The 22,310-nt window shown below is 37.6% G+C and overlaps 2 protein-coding genes and 1 long non-coding RNA gene across 3 annotated transcripts in view; 2 read left to right on the forward strand and 1 right to left on the reverse strand.

The window, feature by feature from the left end:
- The window catches only part of LOC134806038 (uncharacterized), a 447,581-nt gene that overhangs the window by 206,658 nt on the left and 218,613 nt on the right, over positions 1-22,310 (reverse strand). The window lies entirely within an intron of this gene.
- On the forward strand, positions 11,870-14,213 carry LOC134805906 (homeobox protein Mix.2-like). Its single transcript, XM_063779104.1, has 3 exons — positions 11,870-12,851; positions 13,088-13,160; positions 13,251-14,213. Exons 1-3 carry the CDS (start codon positions 12,204-12,206, stop codon positions 14,180-14,182), a joined length of 1,653 nt encoding a protein of 550 aa, XP_063635174.1. The 5' UTR covers positions 11,870-12,203; the 3' UTR covers positions 14,183-14,213.
- LOC134799710 (homeobox protein Hox-A1-like) lies at positions 18,840-22,112 on the forward strand. The gene is made up of 4 exons (XM_063772147.1): positions 18,840-19,223; positions 19,471-19,674; positions 21,234-21,327; positions 21,452-22,112. The coding sequence occupies exons 1-4, from the start codon at positions 19,101-19,103 to the stop codon at positions 22,033-22,035; spliced, it is 1,005 nt and encodes a 334-aa protein (XP_063628217.1). The 5' UTR covers positions 18,840-19,100; the 3' UTR covers positions 22,036-22,112.

Consider the following 22,310-nt stretch of genomic DNA (forward strand, 5'->3'; position numbering starts at 1 on the left):
GTGAGTTCAACGTTATTACTTAAAGACCTTTCTTTTATTACAGTAATAAAAATAAGTACATCAAATCGATATTTTCTAGTGTCTAGACACATATTTTGTTATTGGAGCGTCGTCTGGACATCAAGCGATTTTTAACACCTCTAAGACGACCACGCGACAACCACACATGCAAGATTATCTTTCACCTTTAGCCACTCACTTGCTTTTGGTATTTGAGGGTCTCGGAAACGGCTCGAACGATTTCGATGATATTTGCTATATGGGGGTTTTCGGGGGCGAAAAATCGATCTAGCTAGGTCTTATCTCTGGGAAAACGCGCATTTTTGAGTTTTTATATGTTTTCCGAGCAAAGCTCATTCTCCCAGATATTTTGTCAATAATACGCGGTCATAGGTACAGTCAGTTAAATTTATTCATAGGCCACTAGAGAAGCATGTCATAATGAATCAACTTGTTTATCTTTTACGATAGTAAGTACTTATTGAGTAATGTTACGTCACTCAATAAGCATGTAGGTATATATGTCAGATATCTAGTAAGTAGTTAAAGTGACAAGATTCTATTATATAGTGGCCTAGGAATCACATTGTTTAGGTAACTGAACTACGTGTATCGAGGGGGGCTTATTTTACATCGGCGATGCGTTAGCTAAGGCTGGAACCTGGAGAGGCTAGCTTAGGGACGAGCCCCTCGTATAATTGTCACCCGGGGGCATTGAACTGAAGTGATTGCAATGGCTTACTAAGTAATCGGTTATACATAATACTGGGTGATTTTGTGGTCGTAATTCTGAATGTCAAAAATGTGTTAAAATGAACAGAAAGAGCTGCGCTCTTGTCGGTGAAGCAATCTCCAGGAATTTCTTACCTTGGCCTTTTCCTTGACAGCCTAACACGACGTTCACATGATTTGTGGTGTGATCGTTTAACTCTTTAAGCTACGGGAATGCACAATCTGAGCGCACATGCAGGGGAAGGTATTGACTGTTGTATTTGACACTTTATATTAACTAAACAGTTTAGGTGGTTTGCAGGTGGTGTAGATTTAATGGATTAATGTTTAAGCCGGGATGTGTCCAGTATGGTGTGATCTTCATTATTAGTTAGGTATACTCAGGTGGACAATGTGTGACTATAAAAAGTAAGCATTATTAACGTATCGACTGTAATTTTTATGAACCTATAGAGCCCTATAATCGTCGACACACTTCTGAGTTTATTGCTGTTAAATGTGGATTAATCTTCTTATTTTTAATGGCTACTACTAGTTAAATAGGGTAAATTTTTAGGGTTCCGTACCTCAAAAGGATAAAAATATGATTTCAACCTCAAAAAAGTTACTAATAAAGTAAAATTGGCTCTTTCATACATTCCGGTTAGGGTTTGCAATCCGGATCCGAAATGTATGAAATTATCCGGATCTGGAGTCGGATCCGCGGATATTCCCATACATTTCGGATCCGTCGTGCAAACCCTAATTCCGGTCAATCAGATGTCATGCTTTCTACGGGATTTGAAATTAAATTGTTTTTACGCGGTGTCAGGGTTCGTCCATATTTGTTGCTTAGTTAATTATATGGCCTCACAAAATATGATTAAACGTTGCAAAAATACCCTGCATATAGTAATAAACACGGAAAAAGTTTTCAATAATCGTAAAAGCTCGTAATCGCTTGGTTTATTTATCGCGCAGCTTACTGTCGCTGACGTAAAAAGTAAATTATGTCTATAATTGGACGTAAATTTTACTGCGGCCGTTAAATTACCATGCACAACTGCGAAATGCTTCATGATTTGCCCTAGAGGCATATTCAGGTTAAAAGATTTTGTTGAAAAGTCAGTGAGAAAAGTAAACAGTAGATTTTTTCTGAGAACACAAAACCACAAGAGGTTGGTTTCTAGAGTGCGTGGAAACTCAAAAAACCTGTCTCCTCCGTAAACGGAAATGCCGCAAAACAAAGCAGCCTATATTTGCTATAAATACTATTTGTTTAATAGTGTAGCATCTAAATCGTGTACTATAGGTACTATTAAAATATATTTTCAAGCCAAATTCTGCTACTAGCGATATATTACCAGTACCTGGCTATTTATTTAACTTCCTGAGTTACTAGCAAAGGTTTGTTTATACCTATTTGGCCCAGTTTCAGCTGCATTTCGCCGCTATCGGCGGCAATAACACGTTACAGTAATAAAAGTCAATATGGCAGTTTGGTTCATATCAAAAGTTGGCCCGGGTTCAGGGGTGTAGTTTACAGTTGCTTGCCGAGTTATCCGTACAAGTAAACCAGCATAAGAGCATTCGTCGATTATGCATAGTTGTAACGGACCTAAGAACAAGACTTAGGTCCAGTTCATATTCTGGATGGGCTAAAAATATTTCCAATTATTTTAAAGCCTAACTTGTCTCATTTGGATCGGGCAAGGCAACTATTTTAGAGTCAACCACCTTTTGTGGAAACCTAGGAATACCTAGCTAAATTTAGTTTAAATCATGTAACCTCCTAAGGCCCAAGGTCCTACCTAAAGTACTTATTAAGTTCGATGAAATTTAAATCATATTCAATTGGAACAGAGTCGCATTTGTTTTGTTTCGTTCAATTTTCAATCAAAACTGAAATCAACTCTATCCCCTGCACTAAAGGTTCAAATTTCTGTGGTAAATTATGGGTTCGAGCTTTATGAGATTAAATTAGAAGAACTCGGGTCAGATTTACGATATTTTGCGCTCAAAACATTATAAAGGCTTAGGCGTGAGTTAAAGAGCATGAGATTAAAGACTCCGTCATCGATTTTGAATGATCTATATAAGAATAGGTAGTCTAGTCAGAAGGTTGCTGTTAAAAACCTTGTATGTAAAGACTCGAATCTCTAATTAGTATGAAAGAACTCGTATTTCAGCATTATTATTAGTCAAGAAAAGTCCAGATTAAATTTGAAAACTCTATAGGTAAATTTGATCGGCTGTCGTATCTCATACTCATAAGAGTCATATTTTCACAAATACATTTTATTATGGGCTTTTTTTTTATTACCTACACCGTCTCCTAGCAAGTGTCTAACGGCTCGATTCGGAAAATGAATTAGATTTCTACTAGACTTCAACAAGTTACGATACGGATAATTTAAAGATATGTGTAAGATAGATATGTCAAATTTGACGTTTCCGCGATTCTGGAGGTCCTCTTGAACGATTTCGACAAGTTATGACTTAGATATCCAAGTCACATCTAGTCGATATCAAATGTAGATCTAGTTGATCTCTAAATCGTCTTAAGATCTTGTGATTATCTCGAAATCCGAATAGGCCTGTAAGACTTGCTTCTTTTTGCCAAAGCATGAGCATTTTTCGCTGAACTGTGAAATTTGGTCTGTAGCAGATATTTGGTTTAATTTTTTTAGGCAATTTGTAGACGACCTACGCACGACGCACCCGCCGCGTTTTTAAAAATGGCAGGCGCCGCATATCATGCTGCTGTTAGAGAGCGGCCTCCACCTATTAGCTTCTAGCCGCCGTACTTACATTCCCAATAAAGGATGACTCACGCTAAACCGGGCCGGGTCCGGGCCGGAGTTTCCGGTGCTTCTTTTTCTATGGAAAGCACTACGTGATCGCCGATAAGCCGTCATAGAAAATGACATGTCGGACGCCTCGGCCCGGGCCCGGCCCGGACTAGCATGAGTCATCCTTAACACAGACGAGCGATATAGAGCAGCCGATGTCATCTGCATTAAGTTACACTGGATGGGTAGTAACTTCGACTCGCCCTCACTCTCGTAACAATGGAAATATCAGCCAGAACGGCGTTAACAGACATTCGGCGCATCTGTCTGCCGCCCAGCGCGATACGTTTTTAATATAAAACCGTGCCTATTACGTGGTGCGAATTATGGGGTTTGCAGGGCGTAGGGAGACATATAGGAGTTGCATAACATGGTCAAAACTAGAGCCGGTGATGATGATTAACAATAATTATAAGCACTGACTCGATTCCACTCTGTAAAATTTCGTAAGAGTCAAATTAAATATCTTTGCCATAGGCCCGTAACAAACAGACAGACAGACTCCATGGTGATGTCCCAAGTTATTTTTACCTATTGTGTGTAGGTACTAATGCCGTATAGTAGTCCGTGTCCGTACTTTGTGGTCCGTACACTAAAAAACTCGGTAGAATATAATCGACATTAAACTTTACAAAAATGCCATTGCTTTTGGATGAGCCTTTTTATAAAAGAATTACGTGTCAATAATTTTAGGTTAGAATCCAAACAACCATTTTCCGTTGGACTTTTTACAGCAGTTAGCTAGGAGTCATTAATTGTCAAGAGCGGAGCGGGCTGGAAGCTTACATGATATTTATTACTGCTGCTTTCATGTTCCATTTTCTTGCACTTTGGAGGCTAATATAGGAAATGGCATGAACACTTTAAGTGTACTAATAGTACCTAGCGTGCTGATAGACTAGATAATATGTTTAGAGACATAGTAAAACAGAATTTTGCTCAGTTTGTCACATTTATTATGTTTATTAATTATTTTAAACCATAAAATCCAGGTCTGCGATTGACCTAATTACAAAAAACCGTTTTGTATTAAAACATTACATATCCGAACTTTAACCAACAAACTGCAATCGCAGTTTGGCGAGTTATATAATTTGTTACAAAATTGTTGTGAACTTTATGATAAATAAATAAAAAAAAAAAATCTCATTAAATTACAACTTGGTTTTAATATTAAGTAACTAACTTAAACCCATATACTTAAAAAAAAACCATATCCATACTCGCTACCCAATGTAAATAAGGTGTATTCGGGTGATTCCAAGTACCTAACTTGAGAATGTCAGCTAATTACGAATATTGTTGAGGTTTGCATCAAAAGCAATGTTTATACTGGCTACTTTGTTGTTGTGATATTATGAATTTGACATGTTCTTTCGATACTTCACTTATTGACTGACGCTTGTACTATTTTCATGTGTAATATATCTATTTTATATACTTCTGTGTTTATTCGTTATAATTGTGCAACCTAAACGCTAGGATCCTTGCGCTGCTCTGCCCGTATCCCTCACAAATATCACCCATAACTCCATAATATTAGAGTCCTTTTTTGGAATTACCCGACATTTTAATTCTTTCGACATTACCTGAATATACCTTACATAATTATGTGTAATAAAATTGCCGAGACATTCCACCACCAAAACAAAGCGTTCTGGTAACTACAAGCTACACGCTTAAAACAAATTGTAAGCGCAAGACTTCACGGACATTAAATATAAGAGCGCGTTAGAACAATTCTCGATGTCACGACATAAAGCAGAACACAAATATAAACACAAAGAAGCTTTCACGACAACACTAGGCGTAATGTTGCGAGCTAAGACATGAGCTCCAAGCGGTTTCAACTGACACAACAATTTTCGTACCACTATGCGTGAACGAGATGCTCCACAAGTTGAGACACAGAATAAATAATAGTAGTACCGTACAGAAAGAACACTTCCTACAAACCCGAAGTTTGACAGCGGTTCGGGGTCGAATCATGCTATCCCTTTCTAATATATGGCACTATCCCTTTCGGCTATTTAGGGTTGTCAAAAATCAAGTGATTACCTTATCTATGGTCGTGCACGCAAAAGGAAGTCAAGTGGTGCCAACCCTAATAATTGCTCGGAGCAATGCTGAGCCGAACGGAGCCGAGTTCGACCGAAGTGAAGAGTGTCTCCCCACTGGTTGAGATTCCAAAGTTCGAATAAAGGATGACTCTCGGTAGACCAGGCCGTGCCCGGGTCGTGGAGTCCGACATGTCATTTCCTATGACGGCTGATCGGTGATCACGTGGAGCTTTCCATAGAAAACGAAGCGCAGGAAGCTCCGGCCCGGCCCCGGCCCGGTCTTGCGTGAGTCATCCTCAAGCCAACTCATAGAATTCACACTGAAGTCTCTACTCATAGTATGTTCCATATATTTACATCGGTATTAAGTTAACATACATATAGGTACCTACGTACCATACTAGTTTCTTACACCCAGATTGTTTGGTGTCTATGAAAAGAATCGTCGTCTTTACATACATATGTATTAACAAATATGTATAACAAAATCAGCGTCATAACCAGCAGCGACTCATTAAGTGTATTTAAATATTATTATACTTACAATGTCGGTTTTCCCGTGTGATTCAGATTACTCAGCAAAATGGGGTTACTAAACTAACTCAATCATTGACATTTTGATCGATTAGGTAGTCAGCTGTTTATATGTAGACTGTAGAGGGTTACGCGTAATACGTGGTTATAGGGAATCGATGACATACTTAGATAGAGACTTGTTTTCTACCGTGAAGACACGATTAAAATAGGACGTGCAGTTCCAGGTTTATCCAAGTAACTCGGAGCTAACCAGTTATAGGTACAGGGTTAAACTCCGCGTTTAAACGGTTAACTCCGAGTTTGTTTGCTAACGCGCAAGAGGCCCCGTATTATTTTAAAATCAATATTTTTTTCTGAAGTAACCTATAGTAAAAACTCTAAAAAAGTTATAGGTAGACAGAATAGCAAAATTGGGAGATTATAGTTTTTGTAGAATATGATGTTCTTCAGTAGTTGACGATTTTTCCCAGAAAAACGTACCTATACTTATGAAAACTTTCAGGCAAAAGAAATCGGTTAAAATGTACTTATGTATTACAATTTACTCTTAATTTTTTTCTGAAGTTGATAACATGAACAAGATTAAAAAATATAGTACATACCAACTAAATATCTAACAAAATCGCTTTTGTCTCGTGGCTATACCATCGGCAAACTCAAGATGTCAGTGCGGGAATACTTTCCGCGAGTCGCAAAGTTCCGCAAGTTGCGCTGCAGGCCGTACATTCTCAATAACACAACGAGCGAGCTATATTCTAGAATGAACCAGGTAAATGTGACCTCGATTACCGATATAAATATACGTCATCAGGGTATTTTACACTGGATAGCTTGAATCTTTGACCCGCACTTGGTGAGCGAAAAGAATAACGACCAAGATTCTGGCGCGGCCCGACGCGACTTATGCTGACCGTACATTTGCAAGCGAATTCATTTAGCTGACAGACGTTTGGAATTTAAGTTTTGCTTGGAGCTACGAGCCTGACCACAGACTAAGCAATAGCTACTTACATAATTATAAGGTATAGGTCTAGGTCTTAATCAAGCTACAAGATCCCGTGCTACTACGCCAAATTGGTGTTACAGATTATTGTCACAGATTTTGGCAAAAACGGACAGACAGTTGAAAAAATCGTCAATTTGTCACTTTTTTCATCATCATCATCATCTCAGCCATAAGACGTCCACTGCTGAACATAGGCTTCCCCCTTCCGTCACCGTCCGTTCCGTTACCGTCACTTTTTTATTCCAATCAAATCCATTCCTATAGACTATAGAGGATCAGAATCACAAAGAGAAGAAAATGTTCTTCATATATTTAGTATGAAATAAAGTTGAATGTGTATCTATTCTTAACTAAACACGTCTATCACGTAAAACATAGGGTTCACGCAACATAATATAATAAATGTTGTAATTGCTTTTCGTCAAGAAATAACATTGATGATAATTATGGAAAATTTATATTTTTAAGCATTATGTATTTATATTTTATAGCATTTATAAAACAACAAAATTCAAGAAGATTTAAGTAGGAACAACCTTCGAATGATTTGCTACACTAGCGCCATCTGTGGATTCGTGTTGTATTCAGGCAGCGTGAAAGCCTTCTACGTGAAGGTTGCAATGTTCGTTGTGTATGCATTAACCCTTCCTGGTTAGACCACGAATTTTCGTCGAGATGGCAGTAAGTATTTTAAATGAAAGTAGGCAAACTGTGTTGAAGGTTGATGGTAAACTTCTGAGCAAATGTATTAGTATACTATACATACTTTAAAATTAAATGTTTCTGAATTATACTACACGGATTTACATCTCTTCAAGTAACCGTAAATATTAGGATTATAAACTGCACTAAGAAATCTGAATTATAAACCTATTAAATAATGTTTAAGAGCTGATAAAATTGCGGGAATATCACAACAGTCCCAAAAACGTTAAATATAAACTCACCCTAAAATATTTCGTTTTCCTGTCCACTAATAAACACTCATAGGACCCACTAAAATTATCGTTTTATAAAATTTCCAAACTTAAAACAAATTCATCTCAAAATTGCCCAAAATTCCACGGTCACAACGAAAGCTCACAACCACCAGACAGTGAATAACCAAAGTCAGCAGTCTGATTCACTTCGGCGGGAAAAAGATACTGTTTTGTATTCCGTCTCTATTTCTCTCACAGTCATCCGTATATATCTGTCTCAGAGGTGTCGATTAAACTAAAACCATTACGGCGAGAACAAAAAAGGTCCCCTCAGTGTAAATCGCAATATATCATCGCTTGACGTCCCGCTTAGGGCGGTCATCCCCAATGCGTACCACTGATCGACTGAGACTAACCAATATTACATGATTTCCAACCACGAATATTTCTAACGGGTCACGAGGTCTCTGTTATACTGGTTGTTGTCTACTGGCATGCGATAGGAACACGGCTAGGATTCGGGCTGCTTTTGTCAAAGGCAGTAAATTTACTGCAGTAACGGTTGCAATTTCATGTCCTTGGATTATGTGCAGCTGTTTGGTATTCTCAGGTTATATCACAAGCATTTTTTTATTACTAAAAAAATATGCCTACTTGAATAAACTATTTTTTATCTTTTTTTTTATCTTTTAAAGGAGATAGCATTATGACCTGACTCGCCACTTAGTTTTGCGGTACGTATAGCAGCGCTAGTGATGGTATGATAATGCTCGTTCGTCCTAACCGTGACGATTTACTACTGTCACATCACAGTAAACATTAAACAGTTTTTGAAGTCTGTAGATGATTGATATATTATAGAATTATGCTATCGAGACATTTATGTTAAACTAGCGATCCGCCCCGGCTTCGCACGGGTTGACAAATTATACACCTAAACCTTTCTCAAGAATCACTACACTATTGATAGATTAAAACCGCATGAAAATCCGTTCAATAGTTTTTGAGTTTATCGCGAACATCAAACACACAGACAGACGCGGCGGGGGATTTTGTTTTATAAGGTGTAAGTAGTGATTTTACGTTTCCTGCAGTATTGCAGCGCGCGACATTATTGCCGAGTTCATTGCTGCTGCAAATGTCAAAACACTACACAACTACACGGCTGTTGTATGTGTTATGAGGGATTTTGTCCGGATTTTTATAGTAATTTGCGGCAGCAATACAGCAACGTCGCGCCGCTTTACTGCAGTGTAGTCTGAATCCGAACCGTACCTTTATGTACCTTAATATAAATCAAGCTAAGCCGTGCGAAGTACCCAATCTCACGGGCGCTGCCCATCTATCACGTACCACAATACCTTTCGAAGTCAGTTTTATAAAAGGACTTGTATAGACATACGACTTTTTGGTCAAACACGGCGATGCCATCTGGCTTACTTTAGAACTGGGAGCAATTCCGCTTGTTCCTGTTGTTATTAAAACGATAATTGGCCTCCAGGTGCTACTTGTCCTAGCTATAAAATTTTACCTAAAATGTAATAAATACATATATCAAAAACCTGACAACCTATGTAATTAGTCGCTTTTCTTTATTTTTTGGCACCTTGTATCTGGTTATCTTAATGAGTTGGTGAGCGTCCCGACTTGCGTAAGCACTTGTGGTTTCGGTCCGAGTGTTGAACCCACATATTATAGCAAAGACAAGTGAGTTATAAGGACTGTTAATGTAATGAAGTGAAATTAAATGAAAATACATATTTATTTTTGGCCAATAGATAAATACCTTAAAACTAGCATATACATATTATTACAAGTGGAGAAGACTGAGCAGGAAAGCGGACCCTGGCGCTAGGTCGGGAAAACGCTAGGTTGAAGAAGAAGAAGAAGATACATATTATTATAAAATATATCTTAAAACTAAAAACACACAACTATGGCTGCGATGCAGTTCGCAACCCCGGAGTGTCAGGGCCGCGGAACCGCCGGAACTTAACACTCTTCGGCCAAAACTCCTCCTCGGTGAAGATCGCTAGATGTTCTGTCGGAACGCTAAGCACAAAAGAATTAAAATTCACAAATTCACATTAATCTGAGACGATACCTATATACATCGACGTTCGACATAAAATCAAATGGATGGTGTTTAGCAAAAATGTGTCAACCCACATTCATTTTGCAATAAAATGTCAACTTTAAGCGTATTTTTTTTGAGTTGACATCTTATTGCGTAATTAATGTAGGTTGACACATTATTGCTAAACACCATCATTATATTATAACGTGTTACTTAGGTATGGTGGTGGTACGGTGCTCCACGCGGTCCCAGTAAGTACTACATGTCATCTTAAGTCATTGTCACTAGAGGTGACAGCAGGGTGTCATCTATTGGGCTTTAGCATGTTGAGCACTAGTACCACCACCTTACTATTTTTATAAAGCACTTAATACAATAATACCATAACGCAAAGAAGTATGCGCAATGAAACAAAGAAATAAGTGATGGGTTGCAGGATCAGAGATTCAAGAAGGTTGCTCAAGTAAGCAAGTTTGATCGATTATCCGTTTGAGGCAAGTATTTATGATTTACCTGTCTCTGCCCAGAGCAAATCAAGTTTTATCACGAACATGAAGTGGGCTAATTGGTACCTAGATAAGTTCATTTTTAGGTTCAACCAACCAGAACAACCTACTACTGCGACGTTTTACCACTTGTACCTTCATACGTTCTGGGAGCCTAGCCAAGAAATATTTAGTCACATCACTTTTCGTAGCATCTGTCATCCCATACATTTTTTCTTTTCGTTTGGCGCTTGTCGATGTACGATTGGCATCTTGACTAGGCCCCGAGGCCCGTGTTTCACAAGGCTGACAATTGTCATCTGACAAGTCAAAGCAATATTTCTGAAGACCAGAACTACTTTACTATCACCAAGATTCAACCATCTTTTTAAGTACAGTCATTAAAAAAACCCAATAAAAAAACAAAAACGTACAATACCTACGAAAAAATATATTTCACGAAATCCTATTTAAAATCAGTTTTTTGTCTGCCTTTGGTGAAATATATTTATATAAGTAATATATTTTTACCTACATCTATATACTTATATGTATTACAACTATTTGTATTTTTAAAATTCATAAAGTTTAATATTATGTATCACCCTATATGTTAAAAGTTTAGTCACCTTAGGTACCTACTATTTACAGGTTTTCGCAGAAATAAATAAGGATGTATCTCAAAATCTTAAAGAGTTATGATTACGAGAAATTGACGCAACTGCCCCAACCTTGACCTATCCTTGTTTTAATTGATTTTTAATCACTTACATTCACGCGACCCTAATACTCACAGTAGGTAGTTGAACAAGGATTTAAGTGTTTTTTTTATAAATAAATATATTCGTTTTAATAATGGAGGTATTTCCCTTTGGACCTTGATGCGATCAGTGGGCTATTATAAGCCTGTAATCATGAACCTCAACGCAATATCGACTACCTCCATCTTTATCGCTTGAATACCTATGCAAGAATGACAGTGACACAAATAGACGAAACTTCGGATTTCTATGTTCACCGTAACCCCGCTGGGCCGACCATGTCCCAAGTATTGTTTTGGTACTAATTTATAGGTTATAATTATAAACTAACTATTCAACCATCACTAATACATTATATTTATTATATAGAGGTATCTATTTCGTGACAGCAGTATTTTTTCCTAGGTAAGTATGCTTGTTAAGAAGTTTTTAGTTTTAAAAAAGTGACTAAGGCCTTATCGGTTGAAGACGAAGTAGCAAGTTAAAGTCGACAGATGTGACAAGCGTTTTAGCTACCGGAATACCAGGATTTTAAACTATTATCTTGTGTCCATTTACTATCAGAGACCCGGTATGTCCGTCTTATCGCACACCGAGAAACCTGTCGTGTACAGACACGGCACACTAACGAACAAAGTCATTACCAAATTAACGATATTCAGGTGAACAAAAAAGCATTTTGTAAACAAGCCTCAGTCAATACGGTCGTTTAAGTACTTTCCTACTTTATTATGTTTTGATATCATTATTTTTCTCGTAAGGGTGTTAAGTGTCCCTGATTGAGTGTTATAACAATGTCAACATCTACCCCGTCGCCCCCGAGCTTGCAGTCGGATGACGACTTAGAAGACTCCAGAGATTCAACGTTATCGCAATTCTCTACGGCAGCGACCTCAAGTCACATATTGGAGTCTTCACAGAAACATGAAATCAAAAACAACGTCGTGACGTCTCATGGTGTTGAAGATATTTTATCAGAATGTGGACCATATCCTGGCACCGACAACACATTTCCAGATTGTAAGGCGGAGGTCCTCTCCTCAATACCCCATTCTTTCGTGCAAGACTATAACTCAAGAGACTCTACGAGCTTTAGCATTCAAGACATCCTCGGACTTCCACAGGCGTACAACCCGACGAATACTCAGGAAGACATTGAATCTAGATATGACTACCAAATACCTAACTATGAAAACATCAGTAACAGCCCCAATAATACCTATGCGCCAGTAACAGAGGACACAGCACAAGAAGACTGTATAGAAAAATCAGGGCACATATTTAATCCAAATAGCCATGACGACAGTCAAATTATATACAATAGGAGTTTTGCAACTAATGAACCTGTTCGGTGTCACCAGAGAAGCAGTTTAGGCAACGAGTTAGCAAACGATCCAGGCAGGGAAATCAATGATTTACGTGAATCCAGTTTCACCACTCAGGTAAATATACCGTTATACAAATTAACACCTTATTTCCCTAGCAATAAGATATAAAATTGTTCTCCATAACCACAAAAAGTACTAGTGTGATTTACCACAAGGCAACCGGATCCGTAATGACAATTTAATTTTGTTGAATCTTGTGTCAATTAAAGAAATAGGTAGTGGTAAATTCATTACCTATCTGTACAGAAGAGAAGTGAGTCGTATTAATTGAAAGTTTTTGTATTTTTTAGAATACATCGTGGAACAGCAAATCTTCAGCGGCAAGCATATCTATAGCCACTGCGTCATCACTTTCAGAAAACGGTAAGATAATTAATGCCTTTTTAATGTAGTGATTTAATTCTGTGATTTAGTTTAAAGCCATTACATTAAATTAACTAATTATTTTTACAGAAATGTCTACGGAATCATCAACGTACCAGAAAGGATTTACGAAGCGTGCTCGAACTGCCTACACCAGCTCACAACTAGTGGAGTTAGAGAATGAATTCCATCAGAACCGATACCTGTGCCGACCGAGGCGCATTGAGCTGGCCAACTATCTACAGCTCTCAGAACGCCAAATAAAGATATGGTTCCAGAACAGAAGGATGAAATATAAGAAGGATAACAAACACAACAAGCCTTCCTCGTCGGTCGATGATAGCAGTCCCTCCACAAGTTCCAAAGGTTTATCACCAAATCAAGATCATAAAATGAGTCACGGGCGAAGCTGCGGCGGGCATGATCGACATCGACGTCTACTCACGGACAGCCACGTATCCCACCATAAGATATGCTTGACTCCGAATGATGCCATATCAAGACCACCGGAATACTCGTCGATAAACACTTTGAAGTCCGTGATAAAGGGCCCGCAGAGCTCAAGCGAGCTACCGTCTTACACGCCTTTATCTTATACCTCGTACTACGCTGCAAACGCCAGCAAGGCTTACTCACCGCTGCCGGACGTTTATCGGTACTCGAACGATGAATCACTCCAGAATTCGAATGCTTTGTCCACACTACCTGCCGATACCTATGTTCCTAACGGCGTGAGCTTAAAACTGAACGAAGATATCTCGAGATACACTGCAACGTCGTCGTATTACAATCCTTTATCGTCTGGCGTCGTTATGCATCCGCCGACTTCTGAGGCTTATGGGTTCAGTTCTTCGATCCCGGCTACGATTCCAGCACCGACGTATGATGACAGCAACCTCCACGCTCGGTCTTCCCTGCCCCTGCCACAAGACCCTTACTACTCTTACTTGATCTCGTCAGATTCGGCCAATCAGCATCCTTCTTCTTCTAACAGCAAATATTCCTCTTACATATCGTTATAAATATTTTTAAGGGAAACATAGGTAATCTACTTAAATAAATAGTGCTCATTTCCTTTATTTTTTGTTGATAATATTGTTTAATGCTACTAATTTCGTTTGTTTATATTGTTAAAAAGTTTAATTATAAACACTTAGATTTGTTGTGTATTTTGTAAATAAAATACCATAATTGTGTAAGCAAAATATTGAAAAGTGAATAAAACTGTAAATATGATACATTCATTAATTTTATTTGACATTATCAGTTTTATCTATGCTAATAATTGCAATTGTAGCAACATACACAGAATATAATTATCCTACCTGTAGGTACCTACATCGCTAAGTTTAGTAAGCGTAATTCCAAATATTTTAATTATTTTTTTTAATACAGTAATAAACAATATTAACTGCATTAAGTAACTCATGTCATGTGTGTACCATCAGCCGTAAAAGTGCATGGCGAATGTATCTATTAATTCATTCATATTTCTCCATGCAATTTCGCAGCTCACTGTACATTATAATTAAGTAAATAGATATGTTGCTTGCATACTTGCATTGTGGGAAGGGAATTTATTTGTTTCCGTAGTTACGAGTAGGTACATATGATAGTTCACATGTAAGTATGTATATTATACCTATATCATCTGCAGTTGCAAAAAAATGCAAATCATCATCAATATCTATTGAATAATAATAGGTGCAGACGGTGCAGTTAGAGTTTGGCATTCATAATATATTAGAATTGTAGGAACAGAAATTATACGTTTATGGGCTTTTATTATGTATTTTAATGAAAATTTTATATATTTTTTATTCTCAATTATGATTTCATATTTCACGTTATAAAATTTTATAAAGTACGCAATTTACAAATGATCAGAATTTCCACTTACACATTTAAGTAACTAAATTACGACGAGGCAACGAGAAAGTCCGGTTGAATGACGTACTTCCGTACATTCTTGAGTAATGCTAATAATAGATAGTTCATTAGGTATAGTTCTTGTCGCCAAAATTAAACATAATTTGCGCTCGCAACTTTACTCGTATAGGCATGTTGACATTTTTTTAGAACTGTATTCATTTTATAGATAGACACGTAATTATTACAAAAAAAATATTTAAAATTTTTATTCATTCATTTTAAACACTAAATAGAGCTTAATTAGTTTAGTGTTTAAAGTTTGAGCCTAAACGCTCCAAGCTGTCACGTGACGTCACAAACAGATAAATAAACAAACTGCTGCCATTATGTCAGTCCTAGCGTAGATCAAAAGTTGTAGTAAGTATTTCTCTTTCTAAAAGATAAGTATGACGTAAATATATAAGCTAAAATAATGAATAACAAGTTTTACATGTCTTATGCAGTGCCTATGTGTAAATGAACAACAATCAAGACCCTAGAGTATAAAACAAAATATTTGTTACATGATACTTACGTTGCACTTACGAATTTTGACTCGAATGATATTGTTAATTGCGCACTATATGTATACATATTACGTTCTGCGATGATAAAAACATTTCAAAAATGAATCACAATAACTGATTTCACATAAAAACACTTACAGTTACAATTTAAGATGAATTATTATGATACAACTAAAATTTTGAATGTAAATATAGCGGGCGCCGATATAACTTTTTAAATTTTATTTTTTTTGTTTCCGGCAGCCAACGTGGCAATGATAGTTCCATTCAGCCAAATTATTAAAAAGATTTTGGTGAAATATCGTATTATATAACATTTTATTTATTTAATAACAAATAAATATATACTTTATATCATGTAATAATATTTTTTGTACGTAATAAATGTCTATTGTCGAAATAAAAAATACATACCGTTTTTGAACATCCAAACTCTTTGGTGGTGTCGTATGGATTACGGTCAGCTTTGACGACTTGTCTGTGATGTTTCTCATGTCATGACGTCACGCGCTCCGATTGGCGTTTACAGTCACGTGATACTGGGCATTATTTTAAATACTTTTGATTATTTTTAATTAATTTATTACGCATATTTACACTTGCAAAATATGATTTTCAGGATTCTAATATTCCCTGCTATGGGAAAAACATAACATGTTATATGTATATTCGCGATTCATGTCAACATGCCTATTGTCTGATGTTTTAAGAAGGTAACAAGAGCAACAGAAGTATTTTATCTGTTTTATTTGTAATAGAACCACATTTGCCAAGTTCTGTACAGTCGCCATCAGATATATCGGAGCGATAAGGCGCTCACAAATATCTGAACACGCCTCTATTGTTAGGGCGGTGCGTGTTCAGATATTGTGAACACCTTGGCCGCTTCCATATATCTTATGGCGACTGTATGTGCCTATTTCATTGTTGCTAACTGACGAAGAGAAGGTAACGTTTACTTTCTGGCTGTTACGGTTATTATGCATGGTAGGACTGCATAATTATCACTATCTCCCATTATTATAGATATATGGTTTTTTTTTTCAGATCAGAAATATTTGACATGGTAGGCAATGTTAAACTATAGTGCCAGCCATTTAACACCTGTCTGGATTGACTCCTTATCGGCCCAGCACTATAGTAATGTAGGGTATTGTTAGAGTTATGTACTTAACTTTCACTGACCAAATAAGACAAAATGATCGTTATTTATGGAATCAGAATGGGATTTGTACGCCAAATCGAATTTTAACAGTATTTTCATTGATAATGATAAATGATAATAGTAAAAAAAATCCCAACACATACCTATATGTTTGATTCTGTAAACATTTATAATTTTATAATACATTTATTTAGGTAATTAAAATGTTATATTTTGGTAGGTATGTAAGTACATCATTAACATTCTTTAAAAAACAGTTATACTAAGTAAATTACATTAATAATTAACGGAATAACTTATTCTTTGAATAATAAAATAAGTTATTCTTTGAATAGCTTCCAACTTATCCACGCCGGCCTGCTCGCTAAAGTGGGCACAGTATCCACCAACACGTCAGTTCTGAGTTCCCCAGGACACGACTGGAATCTCACCGACATAGCTTGTTGTCCTTGTTGTTCCAGATTCTGTCGTCTCGCCCACTCTTTATACATCCTCACCACGGCCAGGATTACCAGTACTAATAACAACATAATTACTGTTAATATTAGGCATCGCATATAGTCCGGTAAGGTATTGATGCCTGGAGTCTCAGTTGTGGTAGTAAATATCTCTGATGGTAGTGCACACTGGTATGTTGAATTCCAGCATTGTTGCATGTTACAGGCGAGGCCATCTTTTGACTTGCAGAATTCCATACTGCTCCAAAATACGTAAATATCTTCTTTCTTTTGTTGCTAGAATTCTCAATATGCCACCGTCTAACCAGATACAGTTAAATATTATTATTTTACTTTACAAACAATTATTGAAATATTATAAAGTAGAGGTACACATACTAATAAAGAACGAACCCTTTACGACGCCTACCTATATCTAAAGAGCCAGCCATTCAACCATCGCTTTTAATTAATCGACGTAACGTCTTTATCGGTAATCATTATACTGAGCACTTACATATTAAAATCCTTTGAACTAATTGACCTATTAGGCTTCAATCATTACATAAAGTATCAATTAAAGAGAGTGAATCATAAATTCAACTCGCAAGAACTTTTACCATTTACGTTACTTCATTTGCAAATGAGATTAATTTGTAAGAGTTTATTACTAGTGGATTTTGCATTTGATATCAGTTAATCCGCGGAATTTCCTGCACACACATAATCATTTTATCAAACATATCCTGTAGTGAATTAAAGTAATTCTGACAAAGATTTTTATGCGACCGTTTAAAAAGTTTTTTTACAACACAAGTAGATAATGGGCAAATTTTATAAATTAGTACCTAGTACTTGTAGCAATGCCTTTTGCCTACGAGCTCAGTATCTTTAGATTTATTATATCAGCTCAAAGTCAAATACTGTTTAATGATTCGATCACAAACTTTCCGGAGGTTAAATTGTGGCTGTGATAAGAAACGAACGACGTCTGTTACGAAGATATCCGGAAAATTTTACTTTGTAGGCGAAAAAAACAATTGTGCTAGTGGACCAGAAGCCAGTTAATAGCAATATTGCTATATTAAAAAATACAAGGTACCTACTATAAAAAAATCCTCATTTTACATGTAAGAAAGGCACCCTAAAAAATATTTTTCTAGTTTTCACATCACGGTCACCGAGCAAAGCCTCGAACGGACAGATGGACAGACAGACGGCAAAACTTTATATCAGTAAATAGTCTAAATATTCATTCAATAAACGTATTTTCCTTTTAAAATCAATGGATAAAATTGTTGACTTATAAGATATTTGATTTAAGACATTATTTTATAAATTATATCCTTCTTTCATTATTGTACCTATTCAATAATGTAATGTAAATAGGTACCTAATATTGACGACCATAATATAAATTCGTATAGATTAATTAAGGATAATTTATTGTAATTGTAATTTCATATTATCAGAATAAAAATCTAAATAACGTATCACTGTCCTAACAGGTCGAAACATGACATCTTAAATCAAATCAAAGTGATATGTGATACGTATTGTTGAGAAAAAATAGGAACGGTCACAACAATAATCAAAATTAATCCTGGAAGACATATCTCCAACTTTTGTACCTGAGAACAATATATTTTATTATTTGTTTTGGCCCAACGCCAAAACAAAACCATAAAAGTGGCACCTTTTTTTCATTGTTCGCTAATCACCTTATTTTGATTTTTGGATATTTCAAAAAGTAGGTAAAAGGGATGGCGCTTAATTACGGATTAACTTGAACCAATTAGAGGAGGGGTTTGGGAGAGGGTAAAGCAACACTAATCACCTCGGTATAAAGGGTTCAGGACCCTGTATTTGCTAATCAGTTGTCCCAATACGTTGATTGACAATGTCTTCCAGTGACGAGTTCAGTTTAGCCGAGTTTGGTCTGGCCGGTGACGGTGAAACCTGGGCTGACGATGGAAACGTTCCTGATAATTTGTTTCCAGAGTCATTGCCACAGACTAATGAGGTACATTTTCCTTGTTCAATAAACTCTCTAAAGGGCTAGAGTTAGACCAACCAAATGACAAAGTGTGGCAATGTCATCATTAATCTTCTATGAAATATAATGACACTCTCACACTTTGTTCTGTTCAAGTCATGCCAAGTTATCTTAGACGAACTCTAGCCTAGTTCTTACTCCCTTATACGACCCTTATTTGTGTGTCCTCCTAAAAATATTTAAATTATTAAGAAAATATGTTATTTGTTCTTAGGTACAATGGCCACAGTACAAGCAACAAACGTGTATGTGGCAGGAACAGACGTCGCCGGCGTACGAGTACCAACCGACGTTCAACCAAACGCCGAGTGCGGTCCCCCTCCCTGTGATGCACGCCGTGCAGTCCGTGCACACGACCCCTCACAATTTACAGTTTATTCAAAATTGCCAATATATAGCAATGAATACTTCTGCCCAGGTGAGATACCTAATATAATAGATTATATACTTATAATAAATAATTGTAGGTATTATATTCTCTTTATTTATTTTTCGTCTTAAGTTAGGTATTTTTATAATATGAATATAAAAGTAAAATATAAAAACACTTACTAAACAATAAAAATTAATATAAACACATTATAAAAAACCTAACCTAGGGTGCCGCCAGCAGCGGGGCAAGGCCCAAGCTACCGGTGGTCAGGGCTGCAGAGAGAGGAACCGGCGGACTATCCGCGCCGTGTCCAAGATCACCGCCTTCTGCATCTGACCCTTGATCCAACCACCTAGCGAGAGTCTCTCAAGATGTTGGTCGAGACTCTTCGCTATTAGACCGTTCACTGAAACGACTATCGGGACAATGATCGTCGAATCAACATCCCACATGGCGGTTATCTCGTGAGCCAAGTCTAGGTACTTACTGGACTTGTCCTTCTCGGCCTTCACGAGATTCTCATCATGGGGGATGGTGATGTCAACGAGCACGGCCCGACGTTGCGATCGATCTATTATCACAATATCAGGCTTATTGGCTACAATAGTCCTGTCAGTGATGATAGATCGATCCCAATAGAGCGTGGCACGACCATTCTCGAGAACAGGCGCAGGTAAGTACTTGTAGTACGGTACTTCGCGGTCCACAAGGTCATATAGAAGAGCAAGTTGCTGGTGAATAATCCTGGCTACGAGATTATGTCTGTGCAAGTACTCGCCGTTAGCAAGATGAGAGCAACCGGAAATGATATGCCTGAGTGACTCTCCGGGACGGCGGCATGCCCGACAGATGTCGACCGTACCGTCCTTCAGGATATATTTCCGATAGTTGTTCGTCATCATCACTTCGTCCGCAATTGCACAGGCAAAACCCTCGGTTTCTCCGAAGAGGTCCCCGAATCGTAACCAGTTCACCGACGCGAGCAGGTCCACATCGGGTCCCGTGAGGGCCTTGTAGAACCGCCCGTGTAGCACCTTACTCTCCCATGCCGCCTTGCGATCCGCAGTACTTAGTACCACAGGTTTGCGCCAGTTCTCGTTTGCCAAGGAAAGCGGCGTGAGGTTCCTATCTACTGCCACCACATCACGATGCATCCCACACTCGTTGTTAAGGAAATAGTTCCTGAGATTGTACACCTCGTGGTTGTGGAGATCCTTGGCGTTTAGGAAGCCTCGGCCTCCACACTTCCGTGGGATGTACAATCTCATAACTGACGAGCGTGGGTGTAGCATGCGATGTGCGGTGAGCAGTGATCGGACCCTCCGATCCAGGGCGTCCAGCTCGGTCTGAGTCCACCTTAGTATGCCAAAGGAGTATGTGAGTAGGGGCATTACCCAGGCGTTGAAGGCGCGCACTTTGTTGCCTCCTGACAAAAGACTGTTAAGGACTTTTGTGAGCCGACTGAAAAAGCGCTCCTTCACCGACCGTCTAATACCCTCGTCCTCAATACCCAACGACTGTGACATTATATATTATTATTATTTTAGTGCAAGTAATAACCTAAATTTTACCTAATTGACTAATGTTTTTTATTTTATTTTCAGTACCAGCAATTTCCGGTACATCATCTAATATCCAAGACAAATCAAGCAATGTTCAGCAATGTACCATCAAAACACCACCGAGCGCAAATTACGCGTAAGTTGAAATTTATTCATCAAACGATAAAACTCTTCATCTTTTTAATATTTATTAACAAGCTGAGAAAACTAAAAGTAGTAAGTAACATTATCATAAAAACATATTTTATTTTTATTTTCAGTGGTTCACAACACTAACGGACCTTCCAAAGCGATCATCAAGCGCAAGCGTAAAAGAACAGCTTTCACTACCGAGCAGATCTTAGCCCTAGAAAAGGTCTTTCGTAAAAAACCTTACGTGAATCGCGACGAGCGTCAGGCTCTCGTGGAGCAACTGCAAGTCACCGACAGAGCCGTCAAAGTGTGGTTCCAGAACCGGAGGATTAAGAGCAAGAGAGAAGAGCTTGAAGCTCTGGAGGCTTCTTCTGACTATTCGCCGATGGGTGGAACAGACTCGTCGGACTCCTTTGGATTGGCTTATGTAGAAGCTCAGATATCGCAAAAAACCGACGAATTCGGTTACGTAACGCTCGACGATCGCGCCATAGGAGAACTGGTCAGCGTCATCGATGGGCTGGTCGGTGAAAAAGTTAACTGCGACGTATTGAGCGAGGAAGACGTAGTAGAAAATGTGATGAAAATGGAATATGAGCCTGTATCCCCTGCCGCCAACTCGGATTGTTCTGATGAAGATGCCGCCAAGTGGAGGCGACCGGATCCCGAACAATCACTTAGGCAACTTTTAGATATTCAACACTTTTGTTAATGTACTTCAATGGTTTCAAAGTTTCTTTGTAATTTTCCTATCTCGATAAGTCATATAAAATATAAATATATTTTATTCCAGTGTTGACATAATGTATTCTTAGATTTTTAGTTAAATTATTGTAGTTTTAAGTTTTACAATTTAATAAATAAACAATTCTTTAATGCACATTTTTTTTATCTTAAAACCAATGTTGTCAGTAAATAATAAGTTAAAAGAAAAAGAGGGTATTCTTTTAAAATATTCAATGCACACCCTACATACACAGAAAACAT

The sequence above is a fragment of the Cydia splendana genome, chromosome 2 (genome assembly GCF_910591565.1).
Source record: "Cydia splendana chromosome 2, ilCydSple1.2, whole genome shotgun sequence".
NCBI classification, from domain to species: domain Eukaryota; kingdom Metazoa; phylum Arthropoda; class Insecta; order Lepidoptera; family Tortricidae; genus Cydia; species Cydia splendana.

Coding starts and splice junctions, on each gene's coding strand:
- LOC134805906 (XM_063779104.1), top strand. CDS start 12,204: ATGTCAACATCTACCCCGTCGCCCCCGAGCTTGCAGTCGGATGACGAC. Junction 12,852..13,087: donor AATCCAGTTTCACCACTCAG/GTAAATATACCG, acceptor TGTATTTTTTAG/AATACATCGTGGAACAGCAA. Junction 13,161..13,250: donor GTCATCACTTTCAGAAAACG/GTAAGATAATTA, acceptor TTATTTTTACAG/AAATGTCTACGGAATCATCA.
- LOC134799710 (XM_063772147.1), top strand. CDS start 19,101: ATGTCTTCCAGTGACGAGTTCAGTTTAGCCGAGTTTGGTCTGGCCGGT. Junction 19,224..19,470: donor CATTGCCACAGACTAATGAG/GTACATTTTCCT, acceptor ATTTGTTCTTAG/GTACAATGGCCACAGTACAA. Junction 21,328..21,451: donor CCACCGAGCGCAAATTACGC/GTAAGTTGAAAT, acceptor TTTTATTTTCAG/TGGTTCACAACACTAACGGA.